At 31.9% G+C, this 20,466-nt stretch overlaps 2 protein-coding genes across 2 annotated transcripts; one reads left to right on the top strand and one right to left on the bottom strand.

The window, feature by feature from the left end:
* The first annotated feature begins 1,097 nt into the window (after positions 1–1,097).
* LOC116338387 (nucleosome-remodeling factor subunit NURF301) lies at positions 1,098–19,294 on the top strand. The gene is made up of 22 exons (XM_031763595.1): positions 1,098–1,329; positions 1,611–1,902; positions 1,978–2,853; positions 2,925–3,072; positions 3,461–5,683; positions 5,856–5,915; positions 5,986–6,815; positions 8,495–8,639; positions 8,736–8,998; positions 9,063–9,160; positions 12,083–12,446; positions 12,545–13,020; positions 13,274–13,461; positions 13,539–13,948; positions 14,054–14,145; positions 16,833–17,139; positions 17,218–17,753; positions 17,845–18,038; positions 18,111–18,290; positions 18,368–18,731; positions 18,802–18,886; positions 18,960–19,294. The coding sequence occupies exons 2-22, from the start codon at positions 1,641–1,643 to the stop codon at positions 19,166–19,168; spliced, it is 8,310 nt and encodes a 2,769-aa protein (XP_031619455.1). The 5' UTR covers positions 1,098–1,329; positions 1,611–1,640; the 3' UTR covers positions 19,169–19,294.
* LOC116338392 (multifunctional methyltransferase subunit TRM112-like protein) lies at positions 19,272–19,901 on the bottom strand. The gene is made up of 3 exons (XM_031763601.1): positions 19,739–19,901; positions 19,573–19,674; positions 19,272–19,516 (listed from the first exon to the last, which is right to left on the bottom strand). Exons 1-3 carry the CDS (start codon positions 19,814–19,816, stop codon positions 19,322–19,324), a joined length of 375 nt encoding a protein of 124 aa, XP_031619461.1. The 5' UTR covers positions 19,817–19,901; the 3' UTR covers positions 19,272–19,321.
* Between the last annotated feature and the right edge of the window lie 565 nt (positions 19,902–20,466).

Genomic DNA, 20,466 nt, shown 5'->3' with positions numbered 1-20,466 from the left:
TTGAAAATAACATTCTGAGTTTGTTGAAGAAATTTCAATGCATGTTAGGGGTTCCTCCCGAACAAAATTTTTGCGTACAGGGTACAAGGTACGCACATACATTCAGACATCAAAAAAACGGCTGATTCATGTTCCCTGGCCCCGGAAACACCCAGAAAACACGTTTTAGAGGGGTGTTAATTTTTCGACCGATTCCAATACTTTACCTTACACACTGATATTAAACAATTTTTGCTTTAAAGAGTTTTTTGCTTCGGGAAGTGTCAATATCAACCGATGCTTTACATTGATGCTACGATTTGAAACAGAATGTTATGCTCTTTAAATTGAAACATACCAAGCATAACGCATAAAAATTCGCATTTGGCTGGTGTTTCATTCAAATCGTTGAAAGTCGATAATGGAGATCTGTGTAAACGACGATAATTTAGAACAGCCATCATTTCCAAATGTCATCTAAATACATGGTAGTGCTATTCGTGTAAATTTATATTTAATTCGAAATCAATGATAATAATTTTAATTTTAAAAAAAGTAAAATAATTTTAATTGTAATACACTTGTTAAATAGTTTCAATGAGATCCAAAATATTTTTCAAATAGAAGTTAATAATGAGTTTATAGTGTCTTGTATACCAAGCATAAAAGCAGATATGGATTTTAATTATCTAAGTGAATTTTTATATTCTCACAGTTTTATTCGTTGGGTATTTGCCACAAAATTTATTTAGTTAATAATTTATTTATTTTTATCATTTGGTAAATTGCTTCAAGTAGATGGCTCTGTTTTCTGTATACCACCTCATTAGAGACGCTACTTGATTGGCTTATACAATTTTGAATGCAGATTATTATTTTAAAAAAATTCAACAATAAAAAAAAACAATAAAACCCAACTAAAATTATATATAAATTTGAGTGAATCTATTTTTTTAAACATAATAACTACGAATAATAAAAACACAAAGATAGTCACATTTCATATAATGGCGGCTAAATCAATCAACCAATCACAGACGAGCTTTGATGCATAGAAACGATTTTGCTTCTTAGTTCCATATGTTTCGCGTCTGTGAATGAAATTTGTTGTGCGTCTCGCATGTAGAAAAGAAAAATCTCAAACCAGAGAAGAAAAAATTTCTTTACCCAATAAGAAAATAAATTTTGACATATGTCAAGCTACGAATTTGTTTACTAAAACTTTGGTCTTACTTCTCGGTTTCATTTTTTCTAGTTAATTTTGGTTGATAAATAAAAACGGAGTGTCAAAACAATACCTACTTTAATAAATTTACAAACTTTTGAGTAACGACGAAAGTAATAAAATTGGTGAGTTTTTTCTTTAGATATTATTATCATAAGACAAATTGTAAAATAACAGAAAGTATTGCAGATTAGATGTTTTTATTAAATGAATGGATATAGATGGTTCAAAATTTATATTATTATATTCATTACATATTTTGTTGAAGGTCATTGAACAAACGATTGAAACAATAATTTAAACCATCTTAACAAAAAAAAATTATTTTAAATTCAGAAACTTTGTTATTCTATCGAATGAAAAAAGAAATAAATCCGATTGCTCTCATAAATATATCAAAATTGAGGTGAAGATAAATCGAAGGACAATAACTACAATGACAGGAAGAGGAACAAAACGGCGTGGTCGTCCGCCAAAAACACAACACATGGATCGTCAAAGTGTAAAATGCAGCTATAACTCGTTGAGGAAACCAAAATATGTAACAGATTCCCAGTTCAGTACCCCATCCGCATCTCGTGCATCTTCTCCGCAAGGTAGCGATAGCAGTCGCAGAGGAAGACCATCAACATCACGCAAAGTGTCGACGAGAGGTCGAGGAAGAAAACGAGGCAATGGACATCATAGCACCAGAAAAAGTAAGTCTAATATAATTTAAGTGTAACTAAAAAAACTCAACAATTTTTTTCATGACAACAACTATTCTCAAAAAGATTACGAAAATGAATATCATTATGGATCGGATTTTGGTGACTCTTCCGACGATAATGAGCCAGACGAAGATTTACTTCTATCAGCGAGCGATTCAGATAGCTTGGATGCTGATAATGACAACAATGATAGTGACTTTTCTTTGAGCAGTTTCAGTAATGAGAGTAATTTAAATAAGAAAAATAATCGTGTGCCCAGTCCCGACCCATTATGGTTACAGCCGATAGAACTACCACCATTGATTCTGCCAGATTCTTCGGACGATTTATCAATTCCAAAACAATATGCACTAAAAGTTGCCTCAATATATGAAGTGTTTCGTCGTTTTAAGCAGTTAATTCGATTAACACCATTCCGGCTAGAAGATTTTTGTGCAGCTCTTATGTCGGATGAGCAGAGTTCACTTTTAGCTGAAATTCATATGATGCTTTTGCGGGCATTATTACGTGAAGAGGATGCCCAAGGAACACAGTTTGGACCACAAGATCATAAAGACAGTATAAATATATCCTTGTATTTAATCGATCAATTCACTTGGCCAGAAATATTAAGAAGTTATTTAGAAAGTCACGAAAGTTTTGATAAAAATTCACTAAACATACTAACTACAAAAGATTATCCATTTGTGAGTGTCGAAGATCGGTTGACCGTTTTGCAATTTTTGACTGATCAGTTTTTAATAACTGATATCGTTCGTGGAGATTTGGTACGTGAAGTTCCAATTATATATGATGATCATTGTCGAATTTGCCACAAACTAGGGGATTTAGTATGCTGTGAAACGTGTCCTGCAGTGTTCCATTTGGAATGTGTTGATCCACCTTTAGAAAATGTGCCAGCTGGTGACTATCAGTGTAGTCTATGCAAATTACAAAAAGGTAAATTTAAAAATCAACATAGATTTTGATCATTAAACTCAATACCAATAAATATTTTTACATCTATTTAGTTCCGGGTGTCTATGATTGTGTTTCAAGTTTGGAGAAGCAAGGTTTTTTGTGTAGGCACGAGCATTTGGGTTTTGATAGACATGGACGAAAATACTGGTTTATTAACAGACGAATATTTATTGAAGATGAAGAAAATGGAGAAATTTGGTTAGTTCTAGGAAACTCATATATATTAAGTCGTTCTTTTTTTTTATCTCATGAAAATTCTCTAAATATGTTATTTTTAAATTCAATTATTGTGTACATTCGGAAAAGCTAATCAAAATGGCTGTGCTATTAACCTTTCCAAAAATCATCAAAATTGAATGCCTGAATTATTGCAAAATTTCGAGTTCAACTACTAAATATCAAATGAAAGTAATATTGTTTGCTCCAGTGAATTCAATTTTTTTGGTGTTCATTCCTTAACTGTTTCATAATTTTCAATACAGTATTTATAATTTTCATGGCATATATTTCTCCTATATATTGTCGTAGATTTTTCCAATATTTTTCGCAAAACTCGTTAATATTATAAACTTATTGCTTTTTTTAGGTATTACAGTTCAATTGTGCAATTAAAATTGTTGCTTACAAGACTAGACGAAGAAAAAATGGAACGTGCTCTATGGTCTGAAATTGAAGATTACCGCGAAGAAATCGAACGTCAAATGGCTATTACAGAAACCCTTACAAACAAATTTAAAGGTCATAAAAAATCTTATTTGGAAATTGAAAATCAAAATATAATAAAAAAGCAAAAGGAAAAAATTGAAAAAACTCTGGACAGTGACACAGAAAATAAAAGGGAGGATCAATATGAACGAAAGTCTACTGAAAGAGAAATTATTGTTGCTGATAAATCCAAAGACAATGATTCAGACACAAATGAGTCACCTCGTAATTCCTCTCAAAACGTTGTTTACACACGTTTGAAAACAGGATCTTTGACACCCAGAAACTATAGTACAGACGATTTGAAGAGGAAAAATATGAGCAAAGATGAAAATGAATACGACACGCGAATGACACGATTAAAAAATGTAAATCTGAATTGCCCATTCAAACTGGGGAATGAGCAAACGTTCAAATCATACGTTAACCAATATACGACAAATGTTTATGCTTTGAATAAGCCTCAACGGAATGAAGATCGTGATAAAAAACGACCTTTATCGCATAAATTTTCACTGACGCAAAACTCTGAATTTAAATGGAATGGTATTTTGAATGGAAACCGGAATAATGCCATTCAGACACTACGTCAAACAATCATATCACTTGAACAAGCTATCTCTACTCCTTATATGCATTCAAATTGGTCATCTCTTAAAAAGTTATGGCTTCAAGCTATTTCACATTGTAATAAACCCTCGGATTTTGCAAAAGTATTGATAATCTTTCAAATCTGTACAAAAAATTGTATTTACGTTAATGCTTGGAATGAACAATTGGCTCATATCAAATTAGAACGTGTTACATCAGCAGAACGAGATGAAAAGAAGAAAATCGAAAAACGCGAGAAAAGGGAACGTGATGATGAAGAAGAACGTAATCGTCTTGCTATTAATTTTGTGAAGTATTCATTAGGCCAGAGACATCAAGTTGCAAAACAAAAAGGCGAAGAATATCGAATCCATGGCCAATGGAGTTGGATTTGGGCATCATATGGAAGACGTCAGATCAAAAATCAAACAGTTACAAATCATCGAATTGAACCAATTCAAATAGTTACGCAAATTTTACACAATGAATCGAAGAAAATTGTTACTCTGGAGCCGGCTACATATGACTACTTAAAACTTAAAGATTACAAAGAAAAGTATACTTCAAACATACCAACAGAGTTACACAAAACATCTGTTATATCCATCATCAATTCTTTTGATGATATAAATATATCTGGGGCATTAGCAGCGGAAAATCGTTTACTTTATCCAAAAATAGCGAAAAAATCCATTTTGGACGATTTATTGAAACGTCGATTACAGCTCAAAAATGAAGAAGAACAACGAATTGGAAGTGGTAATACCACAAATGTTACCAGCAAACCTAGAGGACGAAAACCAACGGAAATTGAAAAAATATTACGCCGAATGTGTGGAATTAAAGGCAATATTTCATCAGGCAATCCAGTGAATTCGATACAACAACAAACAGTTGATATAGACTTTGTAAATGATATAGCAGATTCAATAATAAGCGCTCGAGATAAATTTGCCCAACTGAATCGTCTTGGAAAACAGTATAAATGTTATTTGACGTGTGAGTCCAATGATGTTTGCTACTCTTTGCAACAAATGAAAAAGAATGTATGCTACTCGCCATTGTGTTTGCAGAAGACTCGTGTAAAAGAAGAGCTTTTAATAGCACTTAAAAAATCAGCTTCACATGGCGATGTTGTAAAAGAAAAAATAATGAGAATTGTCAACAGAAAACCAGAAAATAAAGTAAATTCAGTCCAGAAAAACGTCGATGAATCATCTGGAGTTATAAATCCAGGTAAACTTCATCGAAATTTTCTACATGCATTGGAAAAAAGCTTAACTAGCAATATTGAAAGAGATGTCAACGAATATATCAAATGCTCAAGTTGCAAACAAGAAACAACAATACAAGTGGAAAGTTGCAAAATGGAAATTGATGATGATGAACGCGCTGATATTGACAATGAAGATAATGTTGAACTTTTGAAAAAAATCGAAACACCCATCAAAATGGACTTAGAAGAAATTCAAAATTCCGAATTGAGCAGTAGTGAGCAAGTGAATTACAAAAGGTAACCAGAAAAATATCAAAACAATAAGTTTACAATAAAACGTATGAACGTTGTGACATACATTTTATATTAAAATCCTCAATGCATATTTATAACGCTTGAAATACAGCACTTTGTCACATATTGAATTTGGTGAGTAGAGTAATAAATTAATTAATAATTTTAATTACAGTGAACAAATGGAACATACTAATGTGAAAAATGGATTTGGAATTATTGATAAAAATTTGCGGTAAGTGAATTCAAAAAAACCAATATAAAATTTTATAATTTCAAAATATTAATAACAATTATCAAAATAGCGAAAGACGTTCAGCAAGGAGAACAATCAAAAACCAAATACCTTCGAATAAAAATTTTGTGAAAAGTTCAATTGTTTTTAATGAGCAACAAAGTCATTTGCCGAAGACCAGATTGAACGTAACATCGTTTATTGGAACTGAACCACCACAAGAATACAACAGTGAGGCAAAACCTTTAATTCGATCAAACCGTCGTTTTCCTGGATTATTGAGAACATCTAAGCGGGAAATCAAATTTGAGAAAGAATATGCCTCAGATGGAAGCGAGCGTATATTCTCACATTCTCTAACAAGTGACAAAATATATTTAGCCAAAGTTTCTAGTCACGATCACGATCCATCAAAACCAGTTAAGACAGAGCCATCGTTGCTACCTCTAAAGTATCCTCCTATGAATAGTTTTCTCACAAAAAAAGGTTTTCGGTCCCTCCTTGTATTACATAGCTATGAAACGAAGAAATTAGCACGCTTAGGAGGAAAAATGATTGTAAATGGTTTTAATCCCATGAGTAAATCAAATCCTTCTGTATGGCCATATCCATGCTCACGACCATTTTTCAAGACGTGTTGGTTATTTCGGACATTAAATGCTCGTACGTTGCCTACTGTAGCACTACAAATGAAGATAATTTGGTGTTGCTTACGATGGGATGATATGTTGGCGAAGCCACCAACAAATAATGGAAAAATTGTTACAAATACTGAAACAGGTATCGTGTCTACGGAAATATTAAAACATCGTGTTCGGGGGAGGTTTTCAGAAAAAAACGATTACCTTAGATTGACCTTGCTAATTCCCTATGGATACGCGGACCCTCAACCTAACAAAGGTAAGACACATTTTTAATATTAGTCGCACCCACAACGTTTTTTCGCCAGAGGTAGTTTATTTAAAATACAACCTCCAATCCAAAGGTTCCGAGACTTTTAAAAATAAAAATAATAAATGGCGTCATCTATTGAATATATTATGTTTTACAAACGAGCTGTCCTCATTGACAAATTGTAAAATTTTCGCGAAGAATGGATGTACACATGTCAAGATATTGCGTCATATTCATTAGTATGTTTTGATCTCAGTGACAAAATGAATTTCAAGCAAAGAGCTGCTATTGAGTTCTGTGTTAAACTTGGTAAAACTTTTACCAAAACGCACCAAATGCTCCAACAAGCATATGGTCGTGATTGTCTATCCCGCGCGTGAGTTCACGAGTGGTTTAAACGATTTTAATCGGGTAGAGAAACGCTTAATGATGACGAAAGTTCAGGTCGTCCAAAAAGTGGATTATCGACAAAACACATCAAAAAAGTGAGCGAATACATAAAAAATAATGAGAAATGTTCATTGAAATTTATTGAAATGGAATTGGGGATTCCCGCAACTACTGTTTTTCGCATTTTGACCGAAGAATTGGGACTTCGTAAGGTGAATTCATGATTTGTGCCACACAAACTCACCGATGATCAAAAAATGGATCGAATTGAACATTGCAAAGACATCATTGAAAGTGCTTGTATGGACCCAAACTTCTTGAAAACGATCGTTACTGGTGACGAGACGTGGTGTTTTGAATATGAGCCCGAAACAAAGCGTCAAAGTGCAGAATGGAGGCGACCAGAAGAAGGTCAGCCCACAAAAAGTCGGTTGGAGAATTCAAAATTGAAGACAATGCTCATTTGTTTTTACGATTCCAAGGGTATTATTCTTAAAGAATTTGTTTCATCTGGTCAAAACTATCGTGACGTTTTTGATCGTATGATCAAAAGATTTTATCGCATTCGACCTGAATATCGCGAACCAGGCAGCTGGTCACTTTTGCACGATAATGCTCCGTCTCATCGTTCACGAGTTGTGAGTGAATTTTTGTCGAAAAAACAAGTTGTTTCGTTGCACCACTCGCCGTATTCGCCTGATCTCGCACCCTGCGACTATTTTCTATTCCCAAAACTACATTTGAAGATGAAAGGAAAGCAAATTATTCAATTGAACGCATACAAAAGGCTGTAGTCGAGGTGCTTAGGAAGGTTCCAACAAATGCCATTTCTGATTCATTTGACAATTTGATTAAACGGGCAAATAAGTGTATCGAAGCGAATGGAGAGTATATAATAATAATAATAATAATAATAATAATAACTGCACCGAACAGCGTTCCTTCGCCTTGGTGGTTCATTGAAAATATTTTAATTAAATAAATATAACACAATATAATTCAATTTTTATCAAGCATTTTTGAGAGTGTAACTGAAAAATTATTGCTTCTCTCAAAAGAATTTATCTCAATATGTACACTGTCTAAATTTTTAAAAAGTCTCGAAACTTTTGGATTGGAGGGTGTATATTAATTATAATAAGTGAATCGTAGCGATCAAAATAAATTAATTAATGAAATAAAAATGTATAATCAATATTTTCTAAACTATCTGCACTAGTTATTAATGATTTGAAATATTATTTTAAAAGTTCCAACGATCTTTTTACATAAATTCCATTATATGAAATTTTAAGATACTTCAGAGAATACACCAAGTCGTTCTGGACTTCGTAAGCGAAAACGTCCTGAAACTCCGCAAAAAACAGAGAAACAAGTTTCAGAAGAATGGGTTGACGAAGACCAGCTTCAACTTTGGGAAATAAAATTGTTTGGAGAAAGGTGAACTTAGATTTTTCAATTGATTTTAATGTCCAAACTATGTTTGGATTCATTCATTTTTCAAAAATATTTTATCCTTCATTACCATTGGATTAGATTGGAGAAGGCATTGCTTCAGCCAGTTACAAGAACTTCAACTGGAAAATTACCTCCCAATCGCTGTAATATCGAAACTAATCGACCCAACACAATAATTAAAGCAGCATCCTCCCAATCAGCAACACAAAATACGAAACAAATTGGTGTGAACAAAAAAACCAGTGCTGAAGAAATCAAAGAAAAAATGGAACAAGAGCTTCGAATTCAGCGTGCTGAACACCATAAGAAGCGAACTCTCGAGATGATGCAACAGAAAAAAGGTTTGATAATATATAAAGATATATTCATTCTACAATTTATTTATGTTCGTGTGTTTTTTTATAGATTCAAAGGCTCCAGTTATTGCGCAACGTCGTATAATTGTACAGAATCCAGATGGAACAACAAAAGTTATTGTACAAAATGTCTTACAATCCTCACAGGTAATGCTCAAAGTAATTAAATCGAAATTCGCCAGCATAAAATATGTATAGAAAGTCTTTTCACTAAATTCAGACGCTATCTAGCGTATTCACGCTTATTTTAAAATGAATGTTTACTTGATCAAACCCATTTTTGGCGCTTGGTGACAGTTTTGAAAGGTTTGAGCACTCAGATTGGAAATACAACAGGACTTTTTGCTTTTTCTAGAATCTTCACATTCATATTAAGTCCATAAAACTTGTTTTGAACTTACAAGGGTTCATCACTATGGGTTGCAGGCGTTGAGCCAAACGACAAATGCCACGGTGTAGGCCTAGGCCAGACTACCTATGCCACATATCCCGTTCGGGCCCATGGGAGTAATTTTTTTCGCTACAGCTCTTGGTAGTTTTCATACTAGAAGGAATTTGAATGAATTTTAAAAGCAACTTGCCGATTATTTCTTTCAACTGAAAACTCGCAATATCTCCAATGCACACTTTTTAAGTTCATTTTCATTGTTTTTGAACGAATATTGGAAAGTTTTTTGACACGAAAAACTTGAATCTGATATTTATTTTGTGATAGAATGAATTTCGGACACGATCGGATTGGTCGAACTAACATTTGTGTAATCCGACAGGTCCACGAGATTTTCGGATCAAAATACACATTGTTTAACCATTTTTTGAAAATTTTCAGAAATATCAGATTCAAGTTTCTCGTGTCAAAAGACCCTCCGATATACATTCACAAACAATGAAAATGAACTTAAAAAGTGTGCATTGAAGAAATTGCGAGTTAAGAACATACATACAAATCAGTCTTTATGGCTGTATGAAAATCGAGTCGGATTATTTTCAAGGGGCATTAGAATTGCTTATTGGATCAAAATGAAACAAATTGAGTAGTTAGAACAGTTTGAAAAGTTGTTTTTCCTTTGAATAAAATTCATTTTGTGAACACTTTTTGATCATTCGTTCATTTACTCTTGATTTCTATGATATTCTCGATATTCAAGCTCTGATGAACGTTGAAATGACTATAAATACAAGATGTAATTGCATTATTATTACTCTAAAAATGTTTCTAGGCTCAAAAAACCTATACACTTCGAATAGATGTGGTACACAATGATGGATTTCTGTCACAAAAAGGAAATTTTTATAGGGAAAGTGTCTTTTAACGTAATTGTATCGCAAAACAAAGACCAGATTCGGCTTTTTCGTTCCAAAAAACCCTCCAATAAGAGTTTTCAGTTGAAAGAAATAATCGGCAAGTTGCTTTTAAAATTCATCCAAATGTAGCGGAAAAAATTACTCCCATGGGCCCGAACGGGATATGTGGCATAGGTAGTCTGGCCTAGGCCTACACCGTGGCATATGTCGTTTGGCTCAACGCTTGCAACCCATAGCGATGGACCCTTGTTAGCCGCCAAAACCAATTAAGCCCCTTTTTCGTAAATCCAATTTGTACGTCACCATTTGATAGTAGAGTAGGAGTCTCGTTAAGTCTCCAATGTGCATTGGGTTGACTTTTCTGTTTTGGTTCAAGTTACAGTTGGGCATTTTCGGTATCTTATTATTCATCTTATTATCTTATCATTCTAATAAGATCAAACTATATTATTACTTATTATTTTTTTGCACTAATAAGTATAGTAATAAGTATAGTTATTAGAATGTTACTAGTCAGAAGACTAATAAGATGCATGTATCTTATTAGTATAGTTATTAGTATAGTATCTCACCAGTATATTTCGATTGGTGTTACTTGAAGCAAATACTACTGAAACACGAAAAACAGCAGAAAGGCAGTCAAAATCACAAAAAAACTCCCGATCCATTTTTCTCGCATTTCCGATGGGAAATCGGCAAAAATAAGCAAATTTGTGTTCACAAAGTGAACACCACACAGCCAACTACTTTTTGGCCTAAAATCCAATTCCGGTGGAATTTGGCTGATTGGTGGACTTTCAGGATTTGGCCTGGTTTCTAGAACTTCCAAAATGTAATTCCATATATATATATATTATTCGAGTAATTTTATACAGGAATTACATTTTGGAAGTTCTGGAAACCAGGCCAAATCCTGAAAGTCCACCACCGGATTTTGATTTTAGGCCAAAAAGTAGTTGGCAGTATGGTGTTCACTTTGTGAACACAAATTTGCTTATTTTTGCCGATTTCCCATCGGAAATGCGAGAAAAATCGACCGGGAGTTTTATTGTGATTTTGACTGCCTTTCTGCTGTTTTTCGTGTTTCAGTAGTATTTGCTTCTAGTAACACCAATCGAAATATACTGATGAGATACTATACTAATAACTATACTAATAAGATACATGCATCTTCTGACTAGTAACATTCTAATAACTTTACTTATTACTATACTTATTACACTAATAAGATGACGTCTTATTACCAGTTATTAGAAATTATTAGTAATAAATAATAACTATCTTACTAGTCTGATGTTATTAGTCCCAACTGTAGTTCATGTAGCGCAATAAACACCTGAATTTAGTGCCAAAACTTATTACACATATGAATCGATGCGGCGAAACAGTAGCTCTTATTTTTCTCCAAATAATCCTGCAACATGAAGTTTTTTTCACACGGATTATTTGTTGTAATACAACAAATACACTATTCATAAAAAACTTTATGTTGCAGTATTATTTGGAGAAAAATAAGAGCTACTTTTTCGCCGCAACGATTCATATGTTATTCAAAAGTATTTCATAAAACAACGTTTTCCCAGGTTATTATGTAAAATACGCGAACAATTTTCCGTATTGATAAATATTTTAAAAAAAATTATTATTACTTTACAGCTAAAAACTATTTGATTGCTAACAATCATTTTTTAAATTATATATTTGAATAACTTAAGAGAACTGATAACTTAATAAATATTTTCATATATGTATTTTATTATTTAGCAACAGACTCGGTCACCTTTGCCTAGCCAACGTCAAAAGCTTGGTATAATTCGTGGCCCAGATGGAAAAATTACAAGTGTTACCGGACTACAACCTGGACAGAAATTGATAGAATCGCCATCTGGGTTGCGTATTGTTACAACATCTGCACCAAATCGAACAGATCGAAAAGTCGTGAAAACAGAGCCGTCGAAAATGGTTCCAAAAGTTTCTAGTTCACAAGACAGTGAGAGTACATCACAAAAAACACCGATTATTGTACACCAACAAATTACAGGAAATTCGCCAAATGTTATGGTAAAATCTAAGCCAGCAAGTACATCATCAGCCCGATCGGTTGTGCTTAACAATGGTCAAGTTCTTGGTAACTTTTTTTATTTATTATTATTGACTAAACGTACACAAAAATGCACAGTTACTAAATTGATATGTGGTTTTTGTTCCTCAATTGTCGATGTTTAGTTGTGAAAAATGACATTGCAAACGCCCCAAATCAAAATGATGCGGTTCAAAAAATTATAACTTCAAAACGACAATTAATTACTAATACCTCACAAAAATTAGTGCGGACATCAAACTTGCAACAATTGTTAAACGAAGGAACGCAAAAATTTGTAATAAATCATACAAATTCACCAAACAAAATCATTATTACTCCTGGAGCAAACAACCAAGTAACAACCAATCAAGAATCTAAATCCGTAATATCACAACCAACGATCGTCCATAATTCAACAACATCCCAAGTAATTCAAACATCTTCACAAAAGACTATTCAACACCAACAATATGTAAATCCAACTAATCAACAACAGCAAATCATTTTCCATGGTCAGCGATTCGTATTAAATCCAGGACAAAGAATACAAGTAACGCAACAGCCTACACAAGTTGTACAACAAATTGTGCAACAACCAGTTGTCCAGCAGATATCACAAGTAAATATCATTCATAAAAAATGGAAAAATGTTTAAAATATAGACGCTTCTACCGTCGAAAAAGGATGAAATGAAGGTGATATGTAATATTCGCTACGCCCGAATTAAATCCATTTTTGACGATGATATATTACTTTATTTTATATTATTTTAGACATGTATAGTATACTTTCTAAATAATTCTTTTTTTAATGTGGCGTTAATTCCGACCGTAAATATTTGCCTCTTAATCGATGATTTTTATTGTCTACAGACACAGCCTCAACAAATTATAATTCAACGTTCACCCCAAGCCATCAACCAAGTACAGCTAGTTCCGTCTCCAAATTCTATATTAAATAACCAGCCACAAATTATGGTTGGGAATTCATTAAGTCAAATGTTGGCACAAGGAAAAGTTCAAGTTGCAACCGTTGCTGGTGGCCAGCAAGTAATAATAAGGTATGTTGCGTTAATTTTTGTAAATTTTTCATTAAAGAATTAATTAATAGTAACATTCATGAATATTTTCAATGCAGACCAATTGGAAATAATCAATGGCAAATAGTTGCGCACCTAAAATCACAACAGGATGGAACACTGCAAATAGTTCAACAGATCTCTCAATCAGAGCAATCTCAAATACAGGCACCACAACCGAAATTTGTACAAGCCAAGCAAGTTCAGCCGACCTTACAGCAACAGAAAATAGTAATTCAGCCGCAGTCTTCTACTCAACAACAAACTCAACCTAATTCAACATCATCATTAGAAAAAACACTTTTGCAAGGTCAACCACCAGGCACGATAATAAAGTGTGTTACAGCCGAAGTGACAAAAAACCAGAATGGTCCATGTATCAAACTAACTGGAATACAAGGTAGTGAATTAACTGAACATCAAATGAGTTTGGTCCATCAACAAGTAAAACAGCAATTAGTAAAAAAAGGTAATAATAAACGTTGTTCTGTTGTTTGATTGCTAAACACTGATATTTTCGAATCCCTAATCAATACGTACCTTGATATGACATTTTTTTCATTTTATTGAACAGCTCAAGAACAAAATGGTAGTCAAGCCTTGGGTCCAACAAAAATTTATTTGGCCGTACAGCCAGCTCAGACTCAGGCATCGCCAATGGCACAAGTGAGTATTTAGTTTAAAGTCGTTATCGACACCATTGTTAAACATATTGAAAACGTGTTAAACGTTCAAAAAAAATCTGTATACGACGCAAAGTCACTTACAAATGCCACTGATGATCAAGAAAATTTCGGGAATATTTATGTATGAAAGAAAAGTCATCATTTCGATGTCGCCATACGTAAATTTTGTGTATCAATTGTAGTTTTAATGTGTTTCGACTATATTTTCTTCGAATGTTAATTTTATTCTTTTCTTCTTAAAAATTATACTAGTTTCTGATATTGGCTAATAATGATATTTATAGGCAGTTTGAATAAATTAATTCCTTCTGCCAAATTTTCATTTAATTTTATTTAACTTGTTCTGTTTAAAAATATATGCGCAAATAAATTTATTCAAAACCATTAAAAAAAACTCAAGACCGAAAATGAAATACACAAAATAATTGTTGTACAATGATAAAACATTTTACACATAAGTTTAGAATTAAAAAAGTAAATATAATAAAAAAAATTCAAATTTCGTCGAAAATGTATTATCTTTTTGTGTCATTTAAGTTGTGACAACTTCATTAAATTCATAATATTTACAAATATACATTAATAAAAAGAATTGAAAAATATGTGGAGAGATGAAATTTTTGACTAATTTTTGAATCAAGGTCATTTTTCTCTTCAAATGTTCTTCATTCAATTTGAATTCAAGAGAATAGACTAAATAAATTGTAATTGATTTTTTTAAATTTATACGAGAAATAGGCTGTCCATTTCACGACAAAATATATTAATTAGTATATATGTGCAGCAGTAAATGAAAATAAGTCTCATTCACGCTTATAGAAATGTGTCAATCGATTCCTTTTTCTCATATTATGGTAAAAATCAAATGAATCGTTGCGTCAAAAGAATATCTCTTATTTTTCTTCAAATAACACAACAATATACATTTTTTTCCTTAAAAAATTTACGTTGCAGTATTATTTGGGGAAAACTAATTTTTTTGCCGCAAAAATCCAAATTTTGTAATAACAAAAACTTATTTTGTCTTGAGGTGGACAATTTATATTGATTATGAACCCAGTCATTTTGAGCTTATAGATAACTTCCAAAATGAAGCAATAATGATATTCATCATATAACGCATGACCGCTTTTGACACTGAACCATGAAGATATAAAATGTAGGAAATAAGAAATTATCGATCTACGTAATAAAATATATCGACAAATTACAGATTCAGATTACTTTCTAAAATAATTACAAAAATGAACCAGATAAAATATGTTCCAAATATACATACAGTTCGATCACATTATACCGGAAATAAATGTATTAAGCAAATTGCATTACTAAATTATATATTTGTTTTGATTGCCACATATTTGTCAGTTGAATTCTTCGTTCTGAAAAAATTTATCTCTTTCATATGAATATAAATTGATATCAGAAGAAGAGAATAACAACCCAAGTTTTTTTTATCAATATTTTAATTTATGTTCTCCAAAATATTACTTCGAAATTGCAAAAGCGCTATATTTTTTCATTTTTCAATTGCTTTATTGAAATTTATATGTTTTTATTAATTATATTATAGAGCGATAATCCCTTTCAAATATTAGCACATCTTCGACATTCCGAAGCGCTTTGAATTAGCATATATCTAAATGACAAATTGTTATTTAAAAAAATGCCAAATATTCATTTAGTGATTTTTCAGATCAAATAATGTGAATTGTCATATTTCTATTTTGATTCCCTTGATTTTTGTTATTTCTCTTGACGATTTGTCGAGATGCTAAAACCCTTATTGTGGTGAATATTCGCTCCGCTATGAATACACGAAATGTTCAAATTTAAAAGTAGACCTGCTATCCGTTCGATTATACACCAATTAGAAAGTTATTGTGCTATAAATGAATAAAAACCATTGAAGTTAAAGATAGTCAATGTTTCAGTTTTAAGCGCTCATTACAGGGATCAAGGCCTTTCCAAAAAAAAAAAAAACAATCTTAAACTGTGTAAAATTGAATGTAGTTTGATGTTTATGCAATCTTTTTAAAACTTTCTGGGATTGAAATATAAATTTTTTTTATGTTCGAATACATTTTGGTCGCAATGTTGACCGTTATATTTTGGCATTTTTATTACGGCCACTCTAGCGATAACTTGACACGAAGACAACATATACATACCATTGGAAAGGCCTTGAGGTAAGCTTTCGGATAGCGTCTTTTAAAATTCAATCAGCTTCGAATAAAAGACTGGAGGGCAGCTCAAAAAGTAATTCCTTCTCAGATCACTTCTCTTATGTTAATCATTGAATCAAATCATGTCATTTGGCAGACCGACAAAACACTAATCGATCAATTCTTCTTAAAATCTACAAGAATAATTTTAAAAATTTCCTTCCATTCCAGCCTCAATATTATCTCACATATGGACTTATTTCCATTTCTGTATTTTACATTGTATGGGGATGTTTTGAATCTTCAATTTGGAAGTTTCACTTGCAAAATTGTTCATATGAAATAAAAAAAAACTTGTAGAGAAATTTACTTATTTCTATATTTTCTTCTCAATACGAAAGATTTATTATCACTCCTATTTACCTTATGTTTATTTCTTTTAATTTATTGTAGAACTTCACAATAACAGTGAAATAATACTATATTACATTCTATCTATTAGGATCAACCAATGGAAGTTCCAACAATTTCTGCTTTTAGACCAGATGAAAAAGAATTTATTAATGGAGGAGACCCCAATAACGATCAATCTGTGAAAATATCACGAATAGAAATCGTTGAAAATAAATTAAATACACACACAACTCAACAGCAACAAAGGTCTAGTGAACAAAAAATTGAATACAATGTCCAAAATCAACAAATACAACCTACTTCAGAAACATTAAAAATCAATCCGAAGAAATACGAGAAGGAAAATAATGAATGTTCAGAATCAACAATAGTAACTGCTGACTATATACAACAAAGTATGTATATATATATAATTTACAATATTTTTACTTACTAAAAAATAAATAAATAATAAACGTACATATATATTTTAGCTATTCAAAATGCCCTACGACAAGGAAATATAAATCCCGAAATAGAAGAGAAACTTTTGAATTTACAACGATGTCATGAAAAGCAAATGAAAGGCACGCAACGTACTACGTCGATTGCATTAGCGAATAACCATCACGAATACACATCACAGGAGAATCCAACATCAAATCGCAAATATCCATCAAATCGACAAACAATCGACGATGATGATTGGATTATGGAAACTCCGAAACGAAAACTAGCCCGAGCGAGTTTTTCCGATAAAAAATTTGCAATACATGCTTCTGTCGTTGAAAATGATGTCAATCGAATTATTAGATCTGTAGCTGAAGAAGATATTCAATATCCAGAAATAAGTAAACGCAACAAGGTCGATATACATAGTACAAATAAGCAAGTCGAAACCCCAGAAAGTGCCGCCGAAACTCTAAAAGAGAACAACATTGATAAAACTTTGATATGTCGAATTGATGATAATAATAGAAATATTAAACGTTTGATCAAAAAGGATAACGAGAAGAAAAAACAAATGCAGGTAAAAATTATTTTCAACAAGTATCGTTTATTATATCGGTCGTTTATTATATTGGTTGTTTATTATATCATGAATTGAAAAAAAAAAATAGTTGAAGTTGTATCGACAAAAGGAGCAGCTGAAAAAAGATATTTTAAAGAAGCGCATCGTGCTTGAAAAATCATTACAAATTGAAATTCAACAAGAACTCCAAAATGAAATCTCTCTCAATCAAAATAAACAATTACTGAAAGAGGACAACGTATTAGTAAATTTAAAAGATAGTATCAGTCTGTCAAAAAAACGGTAAATTTCAAATCACAATTTCTGTTGTTTTATATAAATGTACTTTTTTGAAATAACGTTGATTGGTTTTAGCATTAGCATGGCATCTGCTAAAAAATTAGCTGCAGATGAGAGTAAAAATGAGCGAAATGATTTGTTACGTCAAGCTTCATCGAAAACGAAAATCAAACGAGGATCACAAAAGATTTCAAACTTGTCTAAAAAAAAGAAAAAACTTTACTGTATCTGTCGTACACCATACGATGATTCCAAGTATGTGTCATTGTCATATCAAAAAATAATAAAAACTTCCCTCAATAACATAAAATATTAAATATACATATTAATAGATTTTATGTTGGCTGTGATTTGTGCAACAATTGGTTCCATGGTGAATGTGTTCAAATAACAGAAGATGAATCAAAAGATTTGTCAGAATTTATATGTGGTGAGTGTAAGCATGCTCGTGATACTCAGGAGCTATTCTGCTTGTGCCGGCAACCATACGACGAGACACAGTTTTATATTTGCTGCGATAAGTGCCAAGACTGGTTTCATGGCCGATGCGTTGGCATACTACAATGCGAGGCGGAAAATATCGATGAATATATTTGTCCAAATTGTCAAAAAAATAATACAGTCAACTTTGCCAATATGAAAGACATGGGATCCAAAGAATACGATGAGCTTAAAATACTAATTAAACAAATTCAGGTAAAATGATGCCCATTCATTTTTGTCACTATTAAATTCAACATCACTTTATTATTTATATTTTTTACAGCACCACAAATCAGCGTGGCCATTTATGGAACCTGTTGACCAAAATGAAGCTCCAGATTATTATGTGCTTATTAAAGATCCAATGGGTAAGGATAAAGAATTATCAATGAATCATATGATTTAAGTAAGTAAGTAATTAAGTAATTTCTCTTCTTACAGATCTTCAAAAAGTAGAAGAAAAAATTGTTGCGCAAAAATATAGAAAATTATCGGAATTCATTGCTGACATAACAAAAATATTTGACAATTGTCGCTTCTATAATCCAAAGGAATCACCTTTTTATCGATGTGCAGAGAGTCTCGAAGGATATTTTGTCCAAAAAATCAAGCATTTTCGTGAATCTTTAGCTGACTCAAGTTCACCTTAATTACGTTAATACAAAAACCCCTCTTATTTCATTTTCATTTAAAATATTTCCAGAATTAAATTATATACGGTTTATAAGTATTCTTGAATTAAAATAATAATTATATGAAATATTTATAAAATTGAAGTTTGAATTTCTCCAACTTATTTTTTATTATACTTCATCTTCATTTAATAACATGTTAGGGATTCCATTTAAAATTGAAAATTTTCTTCCTGTTTCAGGACATTCAAGATGACCATCAGTAACATCGATTTCCAACAAAATATGATGAAGTTTTTCTAGAAAGTTAATATCAGCACTATGAGATTTAGTTACTTCTGGTGGTAACTCGTTTAAACATCCTATCTGTGACAAAAAATATATATTATAAAAGATCAAATATTAAATATAATTATACTTACAGACTTAGCACCTTCCAAAACTGTACGCCACTCCAACCGTGGTATCATTCGAATTAAAAATTCCGCATTGAAATCGATTTGAACCTCTCGTTTCTTTAAAACCTATAATGGATTTTTATTTTGAAACTATTTGGTCTCAATCAATTTTGGTAATTATTATACTTACATGAAGTTTCAATGGATAACCAACTTTTACACCTTTGATAGCGGACGATGTTAAAAAATTATAAGTTAAAAGTTTCATGAGTTTCTCTGATGATAAATATCGTGAAAAGATGAATAGCCAAATAAAGTAACATCGAGCACGTTTCAACGTTTGACATGTGTTTATTTTTTTGAAGTAGTAGAATAGAACTTTATTTTTGAACGAAATCTGGTACAATATTTTTTTAAATGTAAATTATTACAGAGCATTGCGTTTATATTACTTTATTTATCACCCAAACTCACCAATAAAGAATGTTCAAGTTATTTTTTTGTTATGACGGACTGAACTTGATTTTTGATAAATTCTCGACATCAGGTTTGAGTTTGAAAGTTATTCAAAGCGACCATGGTTCTTACCACGATAAATTTACGTATTCTGCGCAGGATGCTATCAAAGTTGAGTAGATAACGATGTACTCGTACAGCATTCATAATTTCCTCGGATGGTTACAATGTATACAAAATGTTTAAAAAAATGGGCGAGCCTTTTTAGTCTTTTCTTGAATCTCGTGGCATTGATTTGGATGCTACAGTGCTCCTTGGTTAGAGAACTTGACGTTTATAACATACTGTGTGATTTCACACAGTGCCACGCCCCAGTGTGTACACATACAACCTTTTTTTAACGAATATTGCATTTGAAATATTGTAAAAAGATGTTAAAAAATAGATATTGAACAAACGTAT

Source organism: Contarinia nasturtii, unplaced genomic scaffold (assembly GCF_009176525.2).
Source record: "Contarinia nasturtii isolate CC-2019 unplaced genomic scaffold, AAFC_CNas_1.1 Cnas_scaffold_406, whole genome shotgun sequence".
Lineage (NCBI taxonomy): Eukaryota > Metazoa > Arthropoda > Insecta > Diptera > Cecidomyiidae > Contarinia > Contarinia nasturtii.
The sequence above is the reverse complement of the archived record's forward strand: the minus strand, read 5'-3'. Positions and strand labels throughout refer to the sequence as shown.

Coding starts and splice junctions, on each gene's coding strand:
- LOC116338387 (XM_031763595.1), top strand. CDS start 1,641: ATGACAGGAAGAGGAACAAAACGGCGTGGTCGTCCGCCAAAAACACAA. Junction 8,640..8,735: donor ATAAAATTGTTTGGAGAAAG/GTGAACTTAGAT, acceptor CCATTGGATTAG/ATTGGAGAAGGCATTGCTTC. Junction 18,887..18,959: donor GCTTATTAAAGATCCAATGG/GTAAGGATAAAG, acceptor CTCTTCTTACAG/ATCTTCAAAAAGTAGAAGAA.
- LOC116338392 (XM_031763601.1), bottom strand. CDS start 19,816: ATGAAACTTTTAACTTATAATTTTTTAACATCGTCCGCTATCAAAGGT. Junction 19,675..19,738: donor GTTATCCATTGAAACTTCAT/GTAAGTATAATA, acceptor AATCCATTATAG/GTTTTAAAGAAACGAGAGGT. Junction 19,517..19,572: donor TTTTGGAAGGTGCTAAGTCT/GTAAGTATAATT, acceptor TTTTTGTCACAG/ATAGGATGTTTAAACGAGTT.